General features: G+C 43.3%; 1 protein-coding gene across 13 annotated transcripts in view; it reads right to left on the bottom strand.

The window, feature by feature from the left end:
* itpr3 (inositol 1,4,5-trisphosphate receptor, type 3) overlaps positions 1-19,771 on the bottom strand; it is a 373,289-nt gene that overhangs the window by 95,202 nt on the left and 258,316 nt on the right. For 7 of the 13 annotated variants that reach the window (XR_015088794.1, XM_086045958.1, XM_086046002.1 and 4 more), the window contains 16 exons: positions 19,305-19,427; positions 18,555-18,755; positions 18,369-18,484; positions 18,161-18,296; positions 17,679-17,804; positions 17,491-17,616; positions 17,291-17,411; positions 8,375-8,705; positions 8,114-8,222; positions 7,948-8,041; positions 6,617-6,792; positions 6,079-6,507; positions 5,799-5,999; positions 5,620-5,730; positions 5,456-5,551; positions 5,268-5,369 (listed from right to left, as the gene is read on the bottom strand). Coding sequence is in view for 12 of the 13 variants with exons in the window: in XM_086045958.1 (XP_085902084.1) it covers positions 5,268-5,369; positions 5,456-5,551; positions 5,620-5,730; positions 5,799-5,999; positions 6,079-6,507; positions 6,617-6,792; positions 7,948-8,041; positions 8,114-8,222; positions 8,375-8,705; positions 17,291-17,411; positions 17,491-17,616; positions 17,679-17,804; positions 18,161-18,296; positions 18,369-18,484; positions 18,555-18,755; positions 19,305-19,427 (2,598 nt within the window). In the remaining variant the exon portion in view is untranslated. The remainder of the gene's footprint in view (positions 1-5,267; positions 5,370-5,455; positions 5,552-5,619; positions 5,731-5,798; positions 6,000-6,078; positions 6,508-6,616; positions 6,793-7,947; positions 8,042-8,113; positions 8,223-8,374; positions 8,706-17,290; positions 17,412-17,490; positions 17,617-17,678; positions 17,805-18,160; positions 18,297-18,368; positions 18,485-18,554; positions 18,756-19,304; positions 19,428-19,771) is intronic. The other 6 variants (XM_086046039.1, XM_086046029.1, XM_086045983.1 and 3 more) reach the window with 3 other exon arrangements.

Here is a 19,771-nt window from a genome sequence, read left to right as displayed (position 1 = left end):
TTCCAAAAACATGCATGGTAAGTTAAGTGGACACTCTAAATTGCCCCTAGGTGTGATTGTGAGTGCGGATGTTTGTCTCTGTGTGCCCTGCGATTGGCTGGCAACCAATTCGGGGTGTCCCCCGCCTACTGCCCGAAGACTGCTGGGATAGGCTGCAGCATGCCCGCGACCCTTGTGAGGATAAGCGGTATAGATAATGGATGGAGGGATATCTATATTAGGGCTGTCAAAATTAAAGCATGAACTATTGAGATTAATTTCAATATCATAACGCACTAAAAAACATTAACTCAGTTAACTCAGTTTTATTTAATCCTGTAGCAGCTGACCTCTGCTCACTGTGCAGCGAAACTTACAGGAGAGAAGGGCTTTTACGTAGTTTTACTTTTAAAAAATTGCTTGACGGCTCATTGGAGAAATCCAAAATAATTTGCACACTTTGCACAGCCAAATTAAAATACAATATTACTTGTATGTCTTTGGTGCATCGTTCAACTGTTGTATTTTACAGGAAAAGAATCGTATTCAAGCATCAAAGAAAGCTATTAGAACAGTCTTTGAATCAAAATATACTTTTTTTGTCCACATTAATTCCAATATTTTACTCATGTGAATAACGGTTCCAAGCTTTGTAAAAAAAATAAATAAATAAATAAATATATATATATATATATATATATATAAAACGGCACTAGAAAGTACAGGTATATGAACAAAATACACTGCACTATAACAAAAATGTTTCAAATACTGTTGAAAAAAATACTGTAACACCAATGCAGGACAGTACTGTACTTAACTAGAGTAAACTGTACTGTATTTTAATGTTGACTTTTCTCAGACTTAGGAAAAAATTAGTCTATTTTGAGTTGTTGTGTTGGCTTCAGTCTTTGCTGTATGAAAATGTTTGTCTGCGTATCATACTGTTTTGTTGCTAATTGCAAGTAACTGTCCCGTTGATCATCACTGATGTCTGGTGATTTTTCCACAGTATCGAGTGGGAACTGAGTTTGCGCTACTGCAGGCTTCGCTATGATTTCCGGGTTCATGATACCGGAGCTTCGTTGTAAGGTAAGGAATCAATCGTTAATGTAATAAAGAAGTAGAAAATGTAATGTATACCGTTTTGGTTTTTTTTCTGAGTGAGGGAATTTCCATTTGATCTAATTACGGCGGCGCGGTCAAAGTTTTTCCGTAGTATTGAGCAGGGACTGCTTGATTTTCGCTCTAGTGCGGGCTTCGATATTGGTTCCGGGTTCCGGATACTGTAAATTCCATTGTCGGGAATCAAACGTTAATGTAATATAGGAATAGAAAATGTAATGCATACGTTTTTTTTCCGGGTGAGGGAATTTCCGTTTGACAGAGGTCCGTAGGTGGGAATACTTACTGTATATCAAATATAATATACAGTAATAATAAATCCATACTTCCATCATCTACGGACTATAAAGGGTTGGGTCACGGAGGCTTCAGCTTCAGCAAGAAAGCCCAGACTTCTCAGCCACGTCTTCCAACTCTTCCGGAGGGATCCCAATGTGTTCCCAGCCCATCCGGGAGCCATAGTCTCTCCAGCTGGGTCGTCCCCAGGGCTTCCTGCTGGTGGGACATGCCCTGAAAACCTAATCAGGCAGGCATCCAGAAGGGATCCTAACCAGATGTCTTCTACAAGTCTACAAAACACATGTAGACTGGTTGGAAGAACTCCCATGCTCCCTCAAGGACCCCGCTGAGGGCTGAGACAAAAACCACATTGATCCTCCTGATTCCAAGATTCGACCTCCAGAGGGACCGACCTCTCCAGAACCCCTGAATAGACCTTACCAGGGAGGCTAAGGAGTGTGATTCCTCTGTAGTTGGAACACACCCCCACCACCCCGGTCTGCCAGTCCAGAATCAGTGTCCCCGATGTCCATGCGATGTTGTTGAGACTTGTCAACCAGGACAGCCCCACAACATCCAGAGCCTTTAGAAACTCTGGGCAAATCTCATCCACCCCTGGGGCTTTGCCACCAAGGAGCTTTTTAACCACCTCGGTTACTTCAACCCCAGCGATAGGAGAGCCCACCTCAGATTCTCCAGGCCCTGCTTCCTCAATAGAAGGCGTGTCAGTAGAACTGAGGAAGTCTTCGAAGTATTCTTCCCACGGGGGGGTCGGGGTCAGCAGCACCCCATCTCCACTATACACAGTGTTAATGGTGCACTGCTTCCCTTTCCTGAGACGCCGAATGCTGCACCAGAATTTCCTCAAAGCCATCCGAACTCCTCCCATGCCCCAGTTTTTGCCTTAGCGACCGCCAAAGTTGCATTCACTTGGCCAGCTGGTACCAGTCAGCTGCCTGCGGAGTCCCACAGGCCAAAAAGGCCAGATTGGACTCTTTCTTCAACTTGATGGCATCACTTACCACCAGTGTCCACCAGCGGGTTCGTGTTTTGCCAACTCGACAGGCACTGACTACAGCTTACGGCTACAGGTCCGATTGGCTGCCTCAACAATGGAGCCACTAAGCATGGTCCAGTCGGACTCAATGTCCTCTGGCTCTGGTCGAGGACTAAGCGGTGTCTCAGAGGGGATCGAGCCTTTTTTTTTTTGCTGGTCCTTCCCTTTGGAATGACCTTCCATTAAATGTTAGGCAAGCCCCCTCTCTGTCCATTTTTAAAACGCGTTTGAAGACACATTTTTACTCTTGGGCTTTTAGGCCTACATAGACCAATCCGACGTTGCCCAACTGTGACCAACTAGACTAGCTACATTTTTCGCTCACGATGAACTCCCACATGAAGAAAACCCTCACGCTCTTGACACAGTATTGTGAAATGCTTACATTGTCAACCCTTGCTCTTGTACTTGTAAGAAGATTAAGGCAGCAAAGGCGCGCTCACTCTTTATCCGCATTTGTCACTTCCCGTTCGTGCCCCGCCCATGCGTGGATTCGCTAGCTAACAGCCATTCAGAGTGACCAAATGTCATGACGCAGATTCAACATGCTGAAACGCTCACCAGATCGTTCCTGACGAGGTCCGATGTTAACGATGGTGTTCACTACATCAATCAGACGGTGCAATCAGACACCCCAATGCTTACCGACGTCGGTTTGGTGTATCTAGGCCAGGGGTGCTCACACCTTTTCAGCATGCGAGCTACTTACAAAATGACCAAGTCAAAATGATCTACCTAGGGTATGTTAAATGCAGAACATATATTTATTTTCAAAAATATTGAGGAATAATATACAATGAACAATATATGTTGATATGTTGATACCTTGCATACCCGCATGAACCAATATTGCACAACACAATTAACTATGAACATTTTTTTTTTTTAATGTCCTGTCCTTTGTGATCGACTGGTAGATCGCGATCGACGTATTGAGCACCCCTGATCTAGGCCTTTTGATCCGACTTGAGACTAATAGTTTTCTGCTGTTTTCTGGTGTCTATTGTATATAGTATTTTGTGTTTTAATATATTGATTTCACTTGTTATATTATTGCTATTTTGCAGAGCTGGGCACTTGACCCTTTTTTGCCGGTCCGGCCGCGGACCCTCCACCCTTGACCTGGGTACCCTTCTAGCCTCGACCCCCCGCCTGTATTCATAAAAATGATCACCCCCCATTCCGCCCTCCGCCTCCAAAAAAAAAAAAAAAAAAAAGTGCATGACGCCACCGCGGGAGGGACGCTAACGGAAGAGGTTTATTTACTATTCAAACCCTATGTGGACACTCTTCAAATATGCTTCAAAAGCGCCACTAGTACTTACCCAGCTGCGTGTGCTTACTTCCATTGCGAGCCCTGGGGTTGGCTTTGTCATATTGTAATATTGTTTGGGTCCTACAGACGACAAGAAGTCTGCAAGCATTCAACAAGTTACTTATTTTCCACACCTCTCCTTCTTCACACTTCCCGGCCTTCAAAATAAAAGCATACCAGCAAACCACTACACAGCAGGTTTGCTATCGCGTATTTCCGGAGTGAGAGAGAGAGTGCACGAGAGAGAGAGAAAGAGAGAGAGAGTGAGAGGTGAATTAGACCGAGGTTCGTTAATTTCAATAAGCAAGTCCTGCTGTGTTGCTTGTAGTAGGGAAGACGCCAAAAGAAGTGCATGAACTCCACCTTGATGGGCTAGAGTCATCCTTGAGTACTGCACGCAGCTTGACTATACTTGTGGAGACAAGTTGTTTTGAAACAGTTACATTCCAAGTCAGGGGCGTCCCTTCAAAAAGACAACGACAACAATGGATATTGTGCCTGCTACACCCATAAAGGAACCGAGATGACTATACGATGCATTTAATTTTACACACACATACGTGACATAACACCAATGCCGCTGCCAAACTAGTTTGCTTTACAGCAGCAACGAGCTGCTCCTCTCCTCTCCTCCGTATGGGAAACTGTATGTTATCGCAACATGTGACATAATGGACCGATCAGAGCAGCAACAATTCCTGATGTGTGCGTGGCATGTGTTGCAGACCTGTCGCCAACAGCACAATGCGTTGGTCATGTGAATCAATGCGGCAGTTGTCGCTCACGCCGATGCGGGAGTAGAAAGAAGCCTAAAAAGAAGCCTTTCACTGAGTAGGCTGAGATGAAATTTTGCCGCCTCGCGACCACGTCACACGCGTGAGGGCCGATTAGTGGGCCGGACTAAAATCCACTTCCAGCCATACTTAGTCCAGCCCTTTTTAAAAATTTGTCACCCCCCACGCCCCACCCCAAAAATGGGCATCCGGCCGGGCCGGAGGGTCCGAGCGGTCCGGCCCCTGGACGGACTGCCCAGCTCTGCTATTTTGTTCTTGTAATGTAAATTCCTTTGTTACAGCTGTAGCTGTTATGAAATGCACTGTATAAATAAAGTTGTATCGTATTGTATTGTATCTGTGACTCATTATTACTGCATCTCATTATTGTTTGCAACACAAAGCAGAAAAATAGACCAATTGAGGGCTTGCAACTTGAAGAACTTGTTGAAGTTGTGGTACTCTTAAGTCAAACTACCACTGTATCTTGAAAAAGTCTAGTGATTTTGTTTTTCTGTCCCTTTAGGGCCACAATAGCTTCTCTTCTTATTTCAATGTAATGTCACTTCATCACTTCAGACGTACAAAAGCAATTTTGTTGGCGCTTGACGCCAGTTGCACCTGACTCTTACGTGGGTAGCTGGGAGGCATGCCAGACAAAGGGAAGGGAGGGGTCATTAGTCCTGACACGAACATGCTATGTGATTCTATCAGTCACTGAGGATGCGCAGTGGCTCACCTGCTGGGCCAGGATATAGATGTTGTGTCCCACCTCACGAGATGACACTTCCCCACCCTCACACTCAGTCTCCTGATGGTAGGCCTTCTTGATCACGTCCACCTACACCCACACACACACACACACACAAACACAGGCAGTCAATAGATTAACCTCTTCATTGACTAATGGGGCGGAGGGGCTCTGACTAGTTCTCGGGGGCGGAGGTTGAACAGGATTCTCTCTGCATTCTCACTGTCATGACGACTTTCCATGAGTGCCAGCAGCAGCTTAGAAGCATTGTCCTGGTAACAGGGAAGAAGACAACATCACATGACGCTATGAAATGTCACAGGATTTGAGGGCAGCGCACCTTAAGCTGCAGCACCATGTCTGTCCGGTAACGGCAGAGCGGGCTGATGTCATTGAGGATGAGTGCTGTGATGATGTCAATGCCATTGCATTCGTGCGTCACGATGCATGTCTGAAACAAGCAGACACAAAAATCTCCTCTTCCAAACGTTCGCCTGATGGAGAAACATTTTCTCCTACCTGGTTCTCCTGACACGGGCCCTGACAGTACTCCGTGAGGGTCTCCAGGGTTTGCGTGATGAGGTGGACGTTTGACTCATTGATGTAGAGGCCCAGCAGGCCCAGGCCGCCTGTGGTGCTTCCACACATGATGTCCAAGAACTGCAGCGTCTCACACACTAGGTTGTAGTTGGTCTTGTTGTTCTGGCAGCGCAGGAAGTTCTGAAAGAGCATGTTGAAGGAGATGAAGAATTTTTTTTTTCATTACTCTGATGGCCAAATGGGACCAGCCAGCACTCACTTGAAGATCCTGGTTGTGATTCTCGCAAAGAAGCTGTAGGAACCTCAGGATGGGCTTCATGATGAGGACGGCTGGGCCCATCTCTGTCTCCACCTCCTTCTGCTCTGCTATTGACTGAGGCTGTAGGGAAGAGGAGCTGCCGCCTTGGCTCTGAGCCAGTAGGGAATGTTCATCGGTGGCAGGAAGTCCAAGTTGTGAAGAAGAGCCTTTTGCAAAGAACATGTGCATTGAGAAGACATCATCACAAAATGTGTTCCTGATGTCCTCACCATTGTCCAGCTCCTTCTCGTTGGCTTTGTGTGACATCTCGCCAACGTTAACCGACACAGTGGCTTTGATGTCCATCTGTGCCTCTTTCATCCTGTCGTGAAGAACTTTGAAGAACTTTTCCGACTTGTTATCACCCATCATCAGCTTGTAGAACGAGTTCTACAGAGTTGAGTAAACAGGAGAAAGCTGCTCAAAAAGGAAACGGCTGGAATAGCATTTAGCCACATTAGCATGTGATGTTCATTTTTGTAAGGGGGCCCCAGCTGACCTGTATCTCTGTGTTTCCTCCTTCCAGCAGACAGATGGCCAGCTGGATACTCTCCTGGAAGATTTTGTCATTCTTGGTGCTCATCACCAGGTCTGTAAAAAGTTTGCTCCCACCTTCTCGGTCAAGACGACACTGGACCGCTGCCACCGCTGCCCAGTCGCGCTCTTGCTCACTGCCTGGTGTTCATGCAAGCATGTTATGACTTAATAATTCAAACCTGTTGAGCTGGAGTTTCACAATAAAAGTCAGCTAAAATAAGTTCATATTTCCTCAAAAAGTGGCTAATTCCTTAGCATCATACCGCAAATCAAACAAGTAGTGTTGTTGTCAGGGACTATGTTTACATGCAGTCAATATTCTGATAAAGTCAAAGTTCCGGGTTCTGAAACAGTCAGGATAACCCGTTTTACATGCGAAAATAGACAGAGTTATTCCCACATTTGAATCACCAAATTTAAAAGGCAACGCACTGACATCGTGACGCATATAGACATCATTTTCACTTGTTATTTTCTGCCGTCAACAAAACACATTATATTCATATCACTCACCAGAGGAAAAAAAACAGCTGGTTTCCTCCTTGCTCCATAAGTGAGCTGCGTCTGAGTTTTACCATGACTGTTTTCCTCTGCTTGTGTATCTCCGGCGAGTTGCGCTGTATGGATTTATACAAATGTATGTGTGTCTGTATACACACAGTGTTTTTTTCGCCTTAGGCACAGAAAATAATGTGAAAACGGCATGGAGAAATCAATGTATTTAATTTAGGTTTGCTGTGGCGATACTGTGCCCATATACATGTACTTCCTTTACTACAAAAAACAAAATTCCTTGCGGACACGGCATGAGTGTGCACAGAACTCAAACCAAAGTACCTTCCGATGAATGTATTCCGATAGGCGTTTATATGACCAACTACTCAGGTTAGAAAATGATTAACCCAGGGGTCATTTTCTGGTTTTAAAAAACATGAGCATATTCAGGGTTTTGCGTGTGTTTACATGGCCTAAATGTGACTACTGCCAACATATGGGTTTCAAAAGGGTTATTGGCTGCATGTAAACGTAGTCACCGTTAACGACCTTTATTATGGCATGTCACCACATGACATCATTACAGCAGTACCTGCACAGTAAACGTGGCATTTGTAGAGCTAAATTTGAGAAACATTTTTTTGAACAATAATATATTGAGAAAAAAATTCTGATGATTTGAAAGTGTAAAAATGCAGCTGTACAAATATTAAATGACTGGTATTCTCTAAACTTGAGTAATAAAGCCAAAACATAAGGAAACTGTGTTTGTTTTTTTGCAGAATAAACATTTGGGACCTGCCGCTCCGAGTTCTACCAGGTCATTTTTCGGGTTGTTCTTCTTGTTTGGAAACAAGTAGTTCTGCAGTAGAACCTTCCGCAGTGAAATTCCCTGGAATGCCACAAAGGGAACATTTTTAATAATTACGTTTCATCATTACAAGAAGACAAATGCATTCTTCACCTTTTCATCGAAGTCCAGTGTTCTGATCAACATCTCCTGCAGTGTCCTCAGAACTTTGATGCACAACTTCTCCTCTGAGGACATCAGTGCCTTTGTGTGCTGAATCAGCCTGTGTGCGCCACCCACCAACCAACACACACACACAGACACACACACACACAGACACACACACACACGCAAACACAAACAGACATTAACTTCTGATTGGTCCTGACACTTGGTACAAAAGTCATCATGAATTGATGAGATGATTCCTCTCACTTTGAGATGAACCCGCCGGACTCGCAGCGCTGGCGTGCGTCTGTTCCATCCAGAAACATAAGCTCTGGTTGGTGGAGAACGTCGACTAGAACGGACAGCTCTGCATTAACAAGCGGTTTGAGGCGCTCCTCCAGCGTATTGATGACGTCCTGCAGTTTCTCTATGATATTCTTGTAGTCCCAAGGGTTGCTGGGGGCAACAGGCCGCGATGAGCGCGATGTCGACTTGTAGCTGGTGTTGGAGCGCGACAGCGAGTTAAGAGCGCTGGTGGACAACATGGCGCTAATCTGAGCCTCCAAATCCAAAGGGAGAGTGATGGAGCGACTCTTGGCTGGGAAGAGACAATTTCACATTTTCATTTCATCTAATGATATCATCAATAACAACATATGTGTCATCATTAAAGTAGATATCAACCCAAACACATTTTGTCACAAATATGTTCCCAACAGGTCCACTAGTTGAAACAAGGCATTCTGATTTATGTTGTGTTTGTGGAATATGAGTTAAGCATCAAAATCCACCCCTTTTTAGCCATCTCAGGGGGAGGCCATTTTGTCACTTCTGTCGACTTTCTGTCGAAATTATATCACAACTGCTCAGGGACCAATCACGACTCAGCTTCAGAAGACATCTCAGCCATGATTGGTCGTTACCTGAGCTCTCTGAGCAGTTGTGATGTTATTTTCAGTCGACAGAAGTGACAAAATGGCGGCCCGCAGAAATGGCTAAAAATGGATTAACTCTTATTCCACAAATGCAATATTTATCAGAATGCCCTGTTTCAACTAGAGGGTGTGCATAGAACATATTCTTTTGCAATTTGCAACATGCAATTCCCAACATTCACCAGTTGAAAGGTCATCCCTACTCTGTTCGCTAGGGAGCAGTGTTGCTGCCTCCAATGAACAGGAACAAGCTATATCCTGTTTTTCATTTAAAAATTGGAAATTGAAAACCAAAAAATGAGCCTTTATCTGATCTTTTATGTGTTTATATCTCCTGTAATTGATGAAAAAAACAGAACGGGTACAAATCTTTCAATGAACTGATACCCAATTCTCTCCATAAAGTAAAGGCACCATCAACACTAGATGGAACAAAAGAGGGATTGGTCGAAATAGGCATACAGCAAGTGACAACGTTCTGATCTTAAGTGTTTCCTTATTTGTTTTCAAATCTGTATAGAGCAGAGGATCACAGGGCTACAATTATGTGTGGATGTCATAGGGGTGGATGATAGCAACACTGTACCTATGGAATAGGGGAGACATTGCTCCTGCGCCATCTGTAGACCTATAGACACTTTTCCAAGTTTGTAAACAAAGGTGACGTCATTGGAATGTGCCCATATAGGGCTCATGCATTGATGTCACAACCGGGGTAGTCACCATTTTGGAGGAGGTGGTGCAACACAAAACACAAGACGTACTTTGTTGCTGTGTTCTCTCTGACTTATTGTTATATTTAGCCAGCCAAAATATGGTGAACCATTACTGTTATTTAGGGGGTGCAGCAACGCCTCCCACGTTTGCCAAGGTAAAAAACGCTGGCAACGAACTAAACAGGTCTCCTGCTTGGCTGAACACCAAAGGAGGCTTCGTTTGACAGCTCTGAAAGCGGATGGCTTGATTGTAAACTGTAAAATGAAAACATTTCACCTTCGACAACATTGGTTCATTTTCATAAGGGTAAGTTAAAAAATAAAGTATATAATCCACTTGCTGTCCTTTCTTTAGTGGCGTCACATCTTAAAAAATAACTGATCGTAATCTCCAAAATATTCCATATTTTTCTTTAAATTGTTGTTGGAATGGAAAGATAAAAGACACAAGACAGATATATACATTCAACATAATGTTCATATGTAATGTATTTTTTCATTACAACAAATCCTCATGACATGAAAATTAACATTTTTAAATTAAAATTATTAACATTCTTGTAGTAGACAGTATTTTTATTCAATACAAAAAGAAAAAACGCAAAAGGGCCTCAGAACAGTGACAGAAATATTTTAAATGTGTGCAAACAAAGCGTGTGTGAGTGTGTGTAATGTACACATTTATATGTATGAAACGCCCTATATAAATAAAATTGTATCGTATTGTATTGTATGTGGCCCTTGTAATATTCATAGAGTTTATGTTTTCCGAGTGGTCCCTGAAGTGCACACAAATTTGATTGGCTGATATGTTATCAGCACGTTGTGTGTTCCTCCTTTAAACTGACTTTATTAACACAAAACAAGACACCCCTCTTCTCTACTCATCATCAGTCGCTGAGGCAAACCAATTCATTCACATTTATGAGATTTAAAGATGCCCTCTTCTTTCGAAAGAAGTCTTTATACTCCCACGCGTCCGCTCTGCTGCTCACTGTGTGTTTCTGAGTGGGATTATGCATCGGCGGTCATTCTGCGCATGCGTTAAATGCAACAAATATTTTGACACAATCAATTAATTTAATTAACGCCCGTTAACGCTGTAAATTTTACAGCACTAATATGCACATATATATATATATATATACATACATACACGTACACTTCAGGGTCACTTCTCGTGTGGTGAACGGTGGTATAGCTAGCAGCAATTTTACTGGTTGTATGTTGTATGTGTTTTTTTATGCCGTTTTAACATCTTTTCATGCTTACTGCAAATTTACTGACACATGGCTATATGAAAACGACAGTAAAGATGCCCTTCATATAGATGGTTTTGCCTCCCCCATGAGGCTTGACAGAGACTCTGCACTCACTGGGAAGCATCATGGTGGAGGGGTCTGCATCTATGTCAACCCACTCTGGTGTTCATCTGTGGTGGTCAGGGAGGAGTTGTGTAATGCCGATATTGAACTGTTGGCTGTTTACCTCCACCCATTTCACCTTCCACAGGAATTCCCACAAATTTTTATTATTCTGGTTCGTATCCACCCCAAAGCGAAAGCTTCTGTTCCGACCGAACATGTCAAGAATACTCAGGCTAGAATCACTTTCTCCAGATGCTCCCAAATTTCTTATGGGTGACTTTAACCACTGTTCACTTTGGAAATCTCTGAAAGGATTTCATCAGTACATTGACTGTTCCACACAACTTGGAAAGACATTTATAAATGCTACAGTTCTATTCCTAATGCATACAGAACTGTTCCCCTTCTCCCCTTAGGCTCTGTGGACCATAACAGCATTTTGCTTGCCCCAGTTTATCAACCTGTTGTCAAAAGGATAGACAAAATAACCAAAGACATCAAGCAATGGTCTCCAGACAGTGTTGACAGGCTACAGGGCTGTTTAGACACAACTGACCGGAACCGTTTACTGTCCTCTAGTAACATTGATTAGGAGGTGGACACAGGTGACTGCATGCATTTCCTTTTGTATGGACAACATAATTCCTACCAGAACCATCACAATATTCCCCAATAATAAACCCTGATCACGAAAGAACTACAACAAGTACTCAATAAGAAAAAAATGATTTTATTCTCCAGATCAGAGGAAGAAAAGAAGGAAGTCTGCAGATAGGTCAAACGTGCTATAAAAAAGGCCAAGTTAGACTACAAGAACACTGTAGAGGTCTCCTTTACCCAGGGGTACCTCCATTCTGCCTGGCAGGGCCTGAGGAATATGGCTGCTGTGAACTGCACAACATCAAGTCGCAAACCTATCCAGGTTGATGGCTGCAGTACAACTTCTCTACCAAATGACCTCAACACATTCTTCTCAAGATTTGAAAGGGACAACAGCACATAGTTAATGACATTCATCTCCTCACTCCATCCTGGCGACTCATCTATCACCTTCAGCAGGGAAGAGGTGGTGAGAGCCCTCAAGAGGACTAAACTCAACACTGCCGCTGGACCTGACAACATCTGTGGGCGGACCCTAAAGTACTGTGCTGAGCAGCTGGGGGCGATGTTCCAGCAGCTGTTCCAGTCCGCCAGGAACTGCTGCACATGCCTCTGAAGTGGACATATTCCACAATCATTCCCATTCCCAAGAAGGGTCCCACCAAAGCATTAAGCGACCTGAGGCTGGTGGCCTTGACCTCTCTGATAATGAAGGAAATGGAGAGGATTGTCAAGAACTCCATCACCTGTTGAACCCTTGATGGAATCACTGCAGTTTGCATACAGGGCCGACAGGGGAGTGGACAACGCCAAGATATTCATCATGGAGACTATCCACACACATCTGGAGACCCCCAATACCATCGCCAGGCTCCTGTTTGTGGACTTCTCTTCTGCTTTCAACACCATGCAGCCACACATCCTTGCAGATAAGTGAAGAACCCACTTCAATTTGCATCACCAACTCATCATGTGGATTATTGACTTTTTAACCAACCGGTCACAGAGGGTGCTTGTTAACGGATCTTTTTCCAACATCCTCCACACCTCCACCGGCTCCCCACCGGGCTGTGTACTATCACCTCTGCTTTATATCCTCGACACCAATGACTGTAGGTCCACTCAGCCAAATATTAATTTGGTAAAATTCACGTGTCCTATCACCTCTGCTTTATATCCTCGACACCAATGACTGTAGGTCCACTCAGCCAAATTGTAATTTGGTCAAATTCACTGACGACACAGCCCTGCTCTTTCTGCTCTCTGACACCAACCTTCATCGTGGCGCTGCTCTGCAAGACTTCATTTCTTGGTGTGAGAGCGCTTGTCTCCAGCTGAATCCTACCAAGACCAAAGAGGTGATTGTAACATTCTCCAGCAAGCAGAGACAACTGGCAGAGGGTGTTACTACCAACATTCGGGGGGAGCCTGTGGAAGTGGTAGATGAGTACAGATACCTGGGTACGATCTTTGATGGCCTCCTGAGGTTTTCCTCTAACATTGAGGAGATCATCAGGAAATGCCATCAGAGGCAATATCTGCTCAGGAAGCTTACATCCTTTGGAGTAAACAAAGACATTCTCTTTACCTTCTATCACACTTTTATTGAGAGCGTCTTAACATTCTCATTTATCTCCTGGTTTTATTCCATCACTCTGCAAGATCGCTCACATATTCACCATCACCAAAGTTTCTAAAATCATTGGCCACCCTGTTAGAACTTTACCTGCCTTTTGAGAACAACAAACCATCCGCTTTGCTCACAGGACTCTGCACAACCCCTCACATTCACTCCAGTACGTGTTTGAGTGGCTCCCATCAGGTCGCAGGCTGCGATGCCCACACTGCAGAACACAAAGGAGGAGAAGTCCTGCTCCTGAACAATGACCCTGCCTTGTCCCAACCGGCACTGATTGACTGAATGCACACAGCACTTAGCATCAAGCACAGATCACTTTTTACTTGGCAGGAGATGGATATATATATATTCATTTTATTATTGTAATTTATGTATGTTTTTTATGATGTTTAATTGATGTATGTTTTTTATGATGTTGTGTTGTCCTACAATGCTGCTTGTTACGCCTTCTAAATTGCCCCTGTGGGACAAATAAAAGTATATATATATATATATATATATATATATATATATATATATAATATATATATATATATATATATATATATATATATATATATATATATATATAGTGTTGTCAAGTGATTTAAATGTTTAAACTAATTAATCACAAAATTTTCCATAATTGATCACGATTAAATTCGACTCAAATTTTTTACAAAGCTTGGAACAGATATTTACTTGAGCAATATTTTGGAATTAATTGAAAAAAAAAAGTATATTTATATTCAAAGACTGTTCTAATAGCTTTCTTTGAAAATCATTGCCTCGCCAAATCATTGCCTCGCCCACCTGGGCGGTAATCTTCTTCAAACTTGGGTCCTATACCAGAGGACTGGGAGCTTGAGTGTTATGTGAAATAGGTATCAAGATAGCTGCTGGTACTGCGCTGTCATCTCTCCCAATCTGTCATATCATGGACATAATTTGACATCCCAGCTCCTTGGAAAGTTGTTTAACTTTGCAAGAAAGTAAACCTTCGTTCTGCAGGATTATTTCTGCACTTTTCAGGACATGTGCTTGACAACCAGTAAAACTGAATTACCTGAAGTCTCAGTGGGACGTCTTTTTTTCCTTTGCGTTTTCTAGAGGGATTTTTTTATTTTTTGGGTTTTTTTGTGATTGGTGGACAGCATGGCACCGAAGAAGTTGGCAGAGGATATGGAAGAAGTTAAGAAGTCTCTGAGTTTCATGTCAGAGGAACTTAGCAAGGTAGAGAAACAACAGGTGGGCCTCCTTGAGGAAGTGCGACAATTGAATGTTATGACAAAGAAAAGGACAACAAGTTTGAAGATCTGATTGGATGATTTGGACCAACATCCAAGAATGGACGAATTGGTTCTTTCCGGCCTTGAGACGACCTACCGCACCTATGCTCGGATCACATCAGGCAACAAGCATGGGGAGGATGCACCAAGAGGTGAACTCCATTCACTTGAGCAGCAAGTGATAATGTTTTTCAACAAAAAATACATTCCTTTAGACTGTAAAAATATAGCTGCCTGCCACACCTTACCATTAAAATACAACAACAAATCAAAATCATCATTCGCTTTGTGAGTAGAAAGCATACAATTGAGGTGTTAGAGCTTGCAAGGAAATTTAAGGGTACAGGAGTTTATGTCAATGAACATCTCACAATGAGAAATGCTGAAATTGCACGACAAGCAAGAATTCTGAAGAAGGAGAAGACATTCAAGACACTTGGACAAGAAACTTTAAAGGAATGATAAGATTGAATGGAACACCAGAACAGGCTAAAGTTATACCTATTAGAGACATTACGGATCTGGGTAGATATAAATAAAATGTAGATCATGTTGAAGAAGGGGAGTTGTATGGAAATATTGAGTTTCTTTTCCTGTTGAGATGATTAGATATAATTTCTAAATTCATTTTAAATTAGTTAGAAAGAGATGCAGATTTCACATCTTTTGGTTTTCAAGAACATAAGATTTATGAAGTAGAAAATTATATTGATCCTGAGACCCACTTCTACCAGAATATTAATTTGAACTGTGGGTATTATTCTGAGGAAAATTTCAGTTTTGAAATAAAGGGGTTTTCAATTATCCATATGAACAGCAGGAGTATTTATAGTAACTTCTCAAAAAGAAAAGATAATATTCAGCAGTTTCAGTAAAAATGTAATGTAATTGCAGTTTCAGAGACTTGACTGAGTGATGATAAAGAATTGCAGGATGGATTAGATGGCTATGTAATGTTTATGCAAAACAGGATTAATAAAAGAGGTGGGGGTGTTGCTTTGTTTGTGATGTCTGATTTTAAATGCAGGATTATTGGTGGTATGACACCTGTTTTTGACAATTTAATGGACTGTGTTACTATTGATATTATGACTAAAAGAGCAAAACATGTGATAATTAGTTGTGTTTATAGAACACTTGGGTCCTGCATTGATCAATTTAACATGGTTATTTCTAAATTATATGAAAAACACAATGATAAGGTGATTTTTGTTTGTGGTAATTTCAATTTTGATTTGTTGAAATCTAATCATACGGAGACTGCATAATTTATTAATACTATGTTCAGTTTGAGTTTCTATCCATTAATTTCAAAACAGGCGGCACGGTGTTAGCACGTCCACCTCACAGTTCAGAGGTCGTGGGTTCGATCCCTGCACCGGCCTCCCTGTGTGGAGTATGCATGTTCTCCCCGTGCCTGCGTGGGTTTTATCCGGGTACTCCGGTTTCCTCCCACATTCCAAAAACATGCATGGTAAGTTAAGTGGATTCTCTAAATTGCCCCTAGGTGTGATTGTGAGTGCGGATGTTTGTTTGTCTCTGTGTGCCCTGCGATTTGCTGGCAACCAATTCAGGGTGTCCCCCGCCGACTGCCCGATGACAGCTGGGATAGGCTCCAGCATGCCCCGCGACCCTTGTGAGGATAAGCGGTATCGATAATGGATGGATAATTTCAAAACCTAGCAGAATTAACTAACTAAGGAGAGTGCAACATTGATCGACAATATTTTTGTAAATGTAACTGATGGGAGGATACAAATTTGATGTAAGTGACCATTTACCAGTTGTCGGATGGAGCGCCATTGGATGGAGGTCACAAAAAGGCCAAAACCAGCATAAAGGCGATGGGAGGATACAAATTTGATGTAAGTGACCATTTACCAGTTGTCGGATGGAGCGCCATCGGATGGAGGTCACAAAAAGGCCAAAACCAGCATAAAGGCGCCGGACCCCCTGTGTCTTCATTCAATCAGCACGTCTCTGGCGTAGCTGCCCTAGACTTCAGACCCACAGGACGCCCCCCCCCTCAGGCACCACCAACAAGAAATACACATTTCAACCACTAAACTGCAAATTTCTAGAGCATGCGCGACCTCTAGTGGCGAGGACTGACCCACGTCTGCAACTGGAAACTAATTAAAATTATGTTTTAATCTGCGTCCAATATATTCGTGTTAAATGCTGCACATTCATTCCCAACAACACAGCTGCAGATGGCAGTCCCACCGAGGCCATATAGGGACTCATTGGTAAAATGAAGGAACACTCTGGTGTTGACAACTCCATGTGGGACTCCTGGATGAATGCCTTTGGAAAGTACAGAGCTATGTTGTCCTCAATTTTGGTATCAATTGCTGTTTTTGCAGCAATTTTGACCTTGTAAGGATGTTGTTGTATTCCTTGTTTGAGCTTTCTCATTAACAGATTGATAACACATATATTGACGGATTGATAACACAGATTGACACACATAAGTATTTTGCAGGCTATTCCAGCAACAAGCTGCTCCAAAAAACTACTGAATCAAACTAAAAAAATAGTTCACATTTCTCCAGTGCTTGCTTCATCACATATAAAATCCATGTCATTAGCACAAAAGTAGTGTTCTAAATTAAGTGAGCAACAGGATTTCTCCTACAGAACAGGACAAAGGGTTACCTGTGACTGCAAGGGTCTTGATGCAAGTCTCCACCTGGCTTCGGTGCTGCTGCTGCAACCAGGGACAGTCCAGCAGGCGCATGGATGACTGCAGCAGCTGCGTGACGATGGTGTGATGACTCTAACAATTAGAGAAGTGGCAGAGTCAAAGCAGAGGATTAGATAAAGCACGCCGCTGCAGAGGCAAAGCTTGAGCTGACCTGGAGTGAGGTGCTGTTCTCAGAGAAGGGCGAGCTAAAGAAGGCGTTGATGGTGTCAAAGACCACATTGATTATATACTTCTCCAAGACAGGATCAGATAGTCGCTTGTCTCGCTTGTTGCACACCTGGGAGGAGCACACTTCCCTTTAGCAAATCACAGGTTAGACAACAAAGCACTCCTGCTTACCCGGGCCATGTCCACTGTGAAGTCCTCAAAGAGCTTCCATATGTGGTTGGATGTGTAGATTTCCTTCATCTCCACCTCCGTGTCCACATAGCAGTGATTGACGAAGTTGACGTAAGCGACTTTCACCTGAACGCACACAAATTGGCCGCACGACAGAGGCCCGGAGTGGTAAAGTGTGAATGCAGACCCCAGACACTGCGCAAATATATCACTCAATTACATCTGAGCAATCTGATTGGTAGGCAGTGGCGTGTTCAGGGATGGGGCACAGGGGACGGAGACCGTGGCATCCATTTTAGGGGCTACATCCAAACAAGGGTTGTGGGCATTCAAGCCAATGAAAAACTAAGTGCATGTCTCTTGACAGGTTTCTGACGCACATTTACCATTCTGCTGCTCTACCGTGCTGCTAAGCATTCCCACAAATATACAGTAGCTATGGCAATTGCTACGATATACTGTGATCTCCCAGCATGGCCAACCTCAGTGATGCAGTCCTCATGCGTCACCACACGGACAACATCTTCCAGTGGCAGCAACGATGTGCACTTGATCTCCGTGTAGACGTTCTTGCCCTCAGCGCACGCTGCCAGCAACTCCACCAGTGAAATGTGGTACCTGGATAGCACAGCGCCATATCATACATTACCCTTTTCCACAGAAATGATGAACAACAGCTGCTGCATTTACCTGAGCGGGCTGTTTTCAACAATGCCTTCCCTGCTCTCGGCCATCAGCTCCAGCATGACACTGAAAGAGGCCTTGTCGTTGTAGAAGACAACGACATCCTCACCGGCATTGGTCAGCTGCAGACACGCTACTGGTCACACAAGAGGCCATGTCCATGCTGGAAAACACTCTCAGTGACACCCTCACCTCAGTCATGACCATGTCCTGGCACTTCTTGACGTACTTGCCCTCGGCCTTGATGATGGTGTGCAGGAAGTTGAGATAGAGCACATGGCGTCCATGTGTGGCCAAGCAATGGATGAAGTGCTGCAGGACGGTTTCCGATATCTCCGTGCATAGCTGGTAGTTGTTGCTGAAGATGTGCTGCACAGTCTCCGCCTCTAGCAACTGCATGGGGAGGGAGCAAGCCACAATCAATCACTTCACTGTGGCAGGCATTTTGAAGATACAAGCTTAGCTAATCATACAAAAGCCCAACATTATGACTGACATGAAAAAATGGGTGCATTCTTACCAATGTCAAGCAGGGGGTGACTGTGTGAATGTGTGAACATCTGCCTTGAAGAGACTCTCAGTCTACATGACTGTCCAATAAAACTACAAAAACGGTCAAGATTTGTTGGTTGCCGCTTTTTACAAAAACGTTCACGAGCGATTGGAAAAGTGTCTAACTGTAGAGAAATAATTGCTAACTTGAGTAGCTCTTCAGTGAACAGCCTAGCTTCTTTTGTTCTTTCTGTATTGTATATAGGTGTCATAAGTCTTTGTGGCTTCCAGCATGCTGGATGTCCCGTGGCATTATACTGTCTCTCATGTCAGGCCTGGGACTATAAGAAACATTGTGATGTCTGTGGTGAGCTGTTTGACTTTTATTTTCAAAGCTAAACTAAGTTGATATGTCAGTGGGAAACTGAACGGGGAGGAGGAGCTGCCTACCCCTGGATTGAGGAAGAGACTAAGGTTCTTGTGCAGCAGAGCCTGGTTCTCCTGGTTTCCCATGCAGAACTTCTGCAGAAACAGGTGAGTGTATCTGATGATCTCTTGCATCTTCATGTCGTTCTACAGACCAAAAAGTGAAAGAAAAGAAGAATTTCTAGCACTGTTACAGCTTTTAGGTCGGTTTCTACTTCCTATTTTGGCTCTATTACAGTCGGTATCAAGCAGCTTTTTGTGGTCAAAAGGACTTTGATTTGGATCTTGAATTGCCACCTGGTTAGCAGCCGTAGGCTTGTAACGTGATTAAAAAAAAGTTGATTGTTTTGTGCTGTTTAGGACCAAGATTAGCACATTTGGTTGATTGGATGTTGCCAAGCCAACTTTATTTGTATAGCACTATAAAACAGAAAGCAAATTGACCAAAGTGCTGAACAAGAGTACCGTAAAAAGATTAAGATGCAGGGGTC

Source organism: Filicampus tigris, chromosome 1, assembly GCF_054856515.1.
Source record: "Filicampus tigris isolate MCC_2025a chromosome 1, RoL_Ftig_1.0, whole genome shotgun sequence".
Taxonomy (NCBI): Eukaryota; Metazoa; Chordata; class Actinopteri; order Syngnathiformes; family Syngnathidae; genus Filicampus; species Filicampus tigris.
Note: the sequence above shows the minus strand (reverse complement) of the source record. Positions and strands in the feature narration are given on the sequence as shown.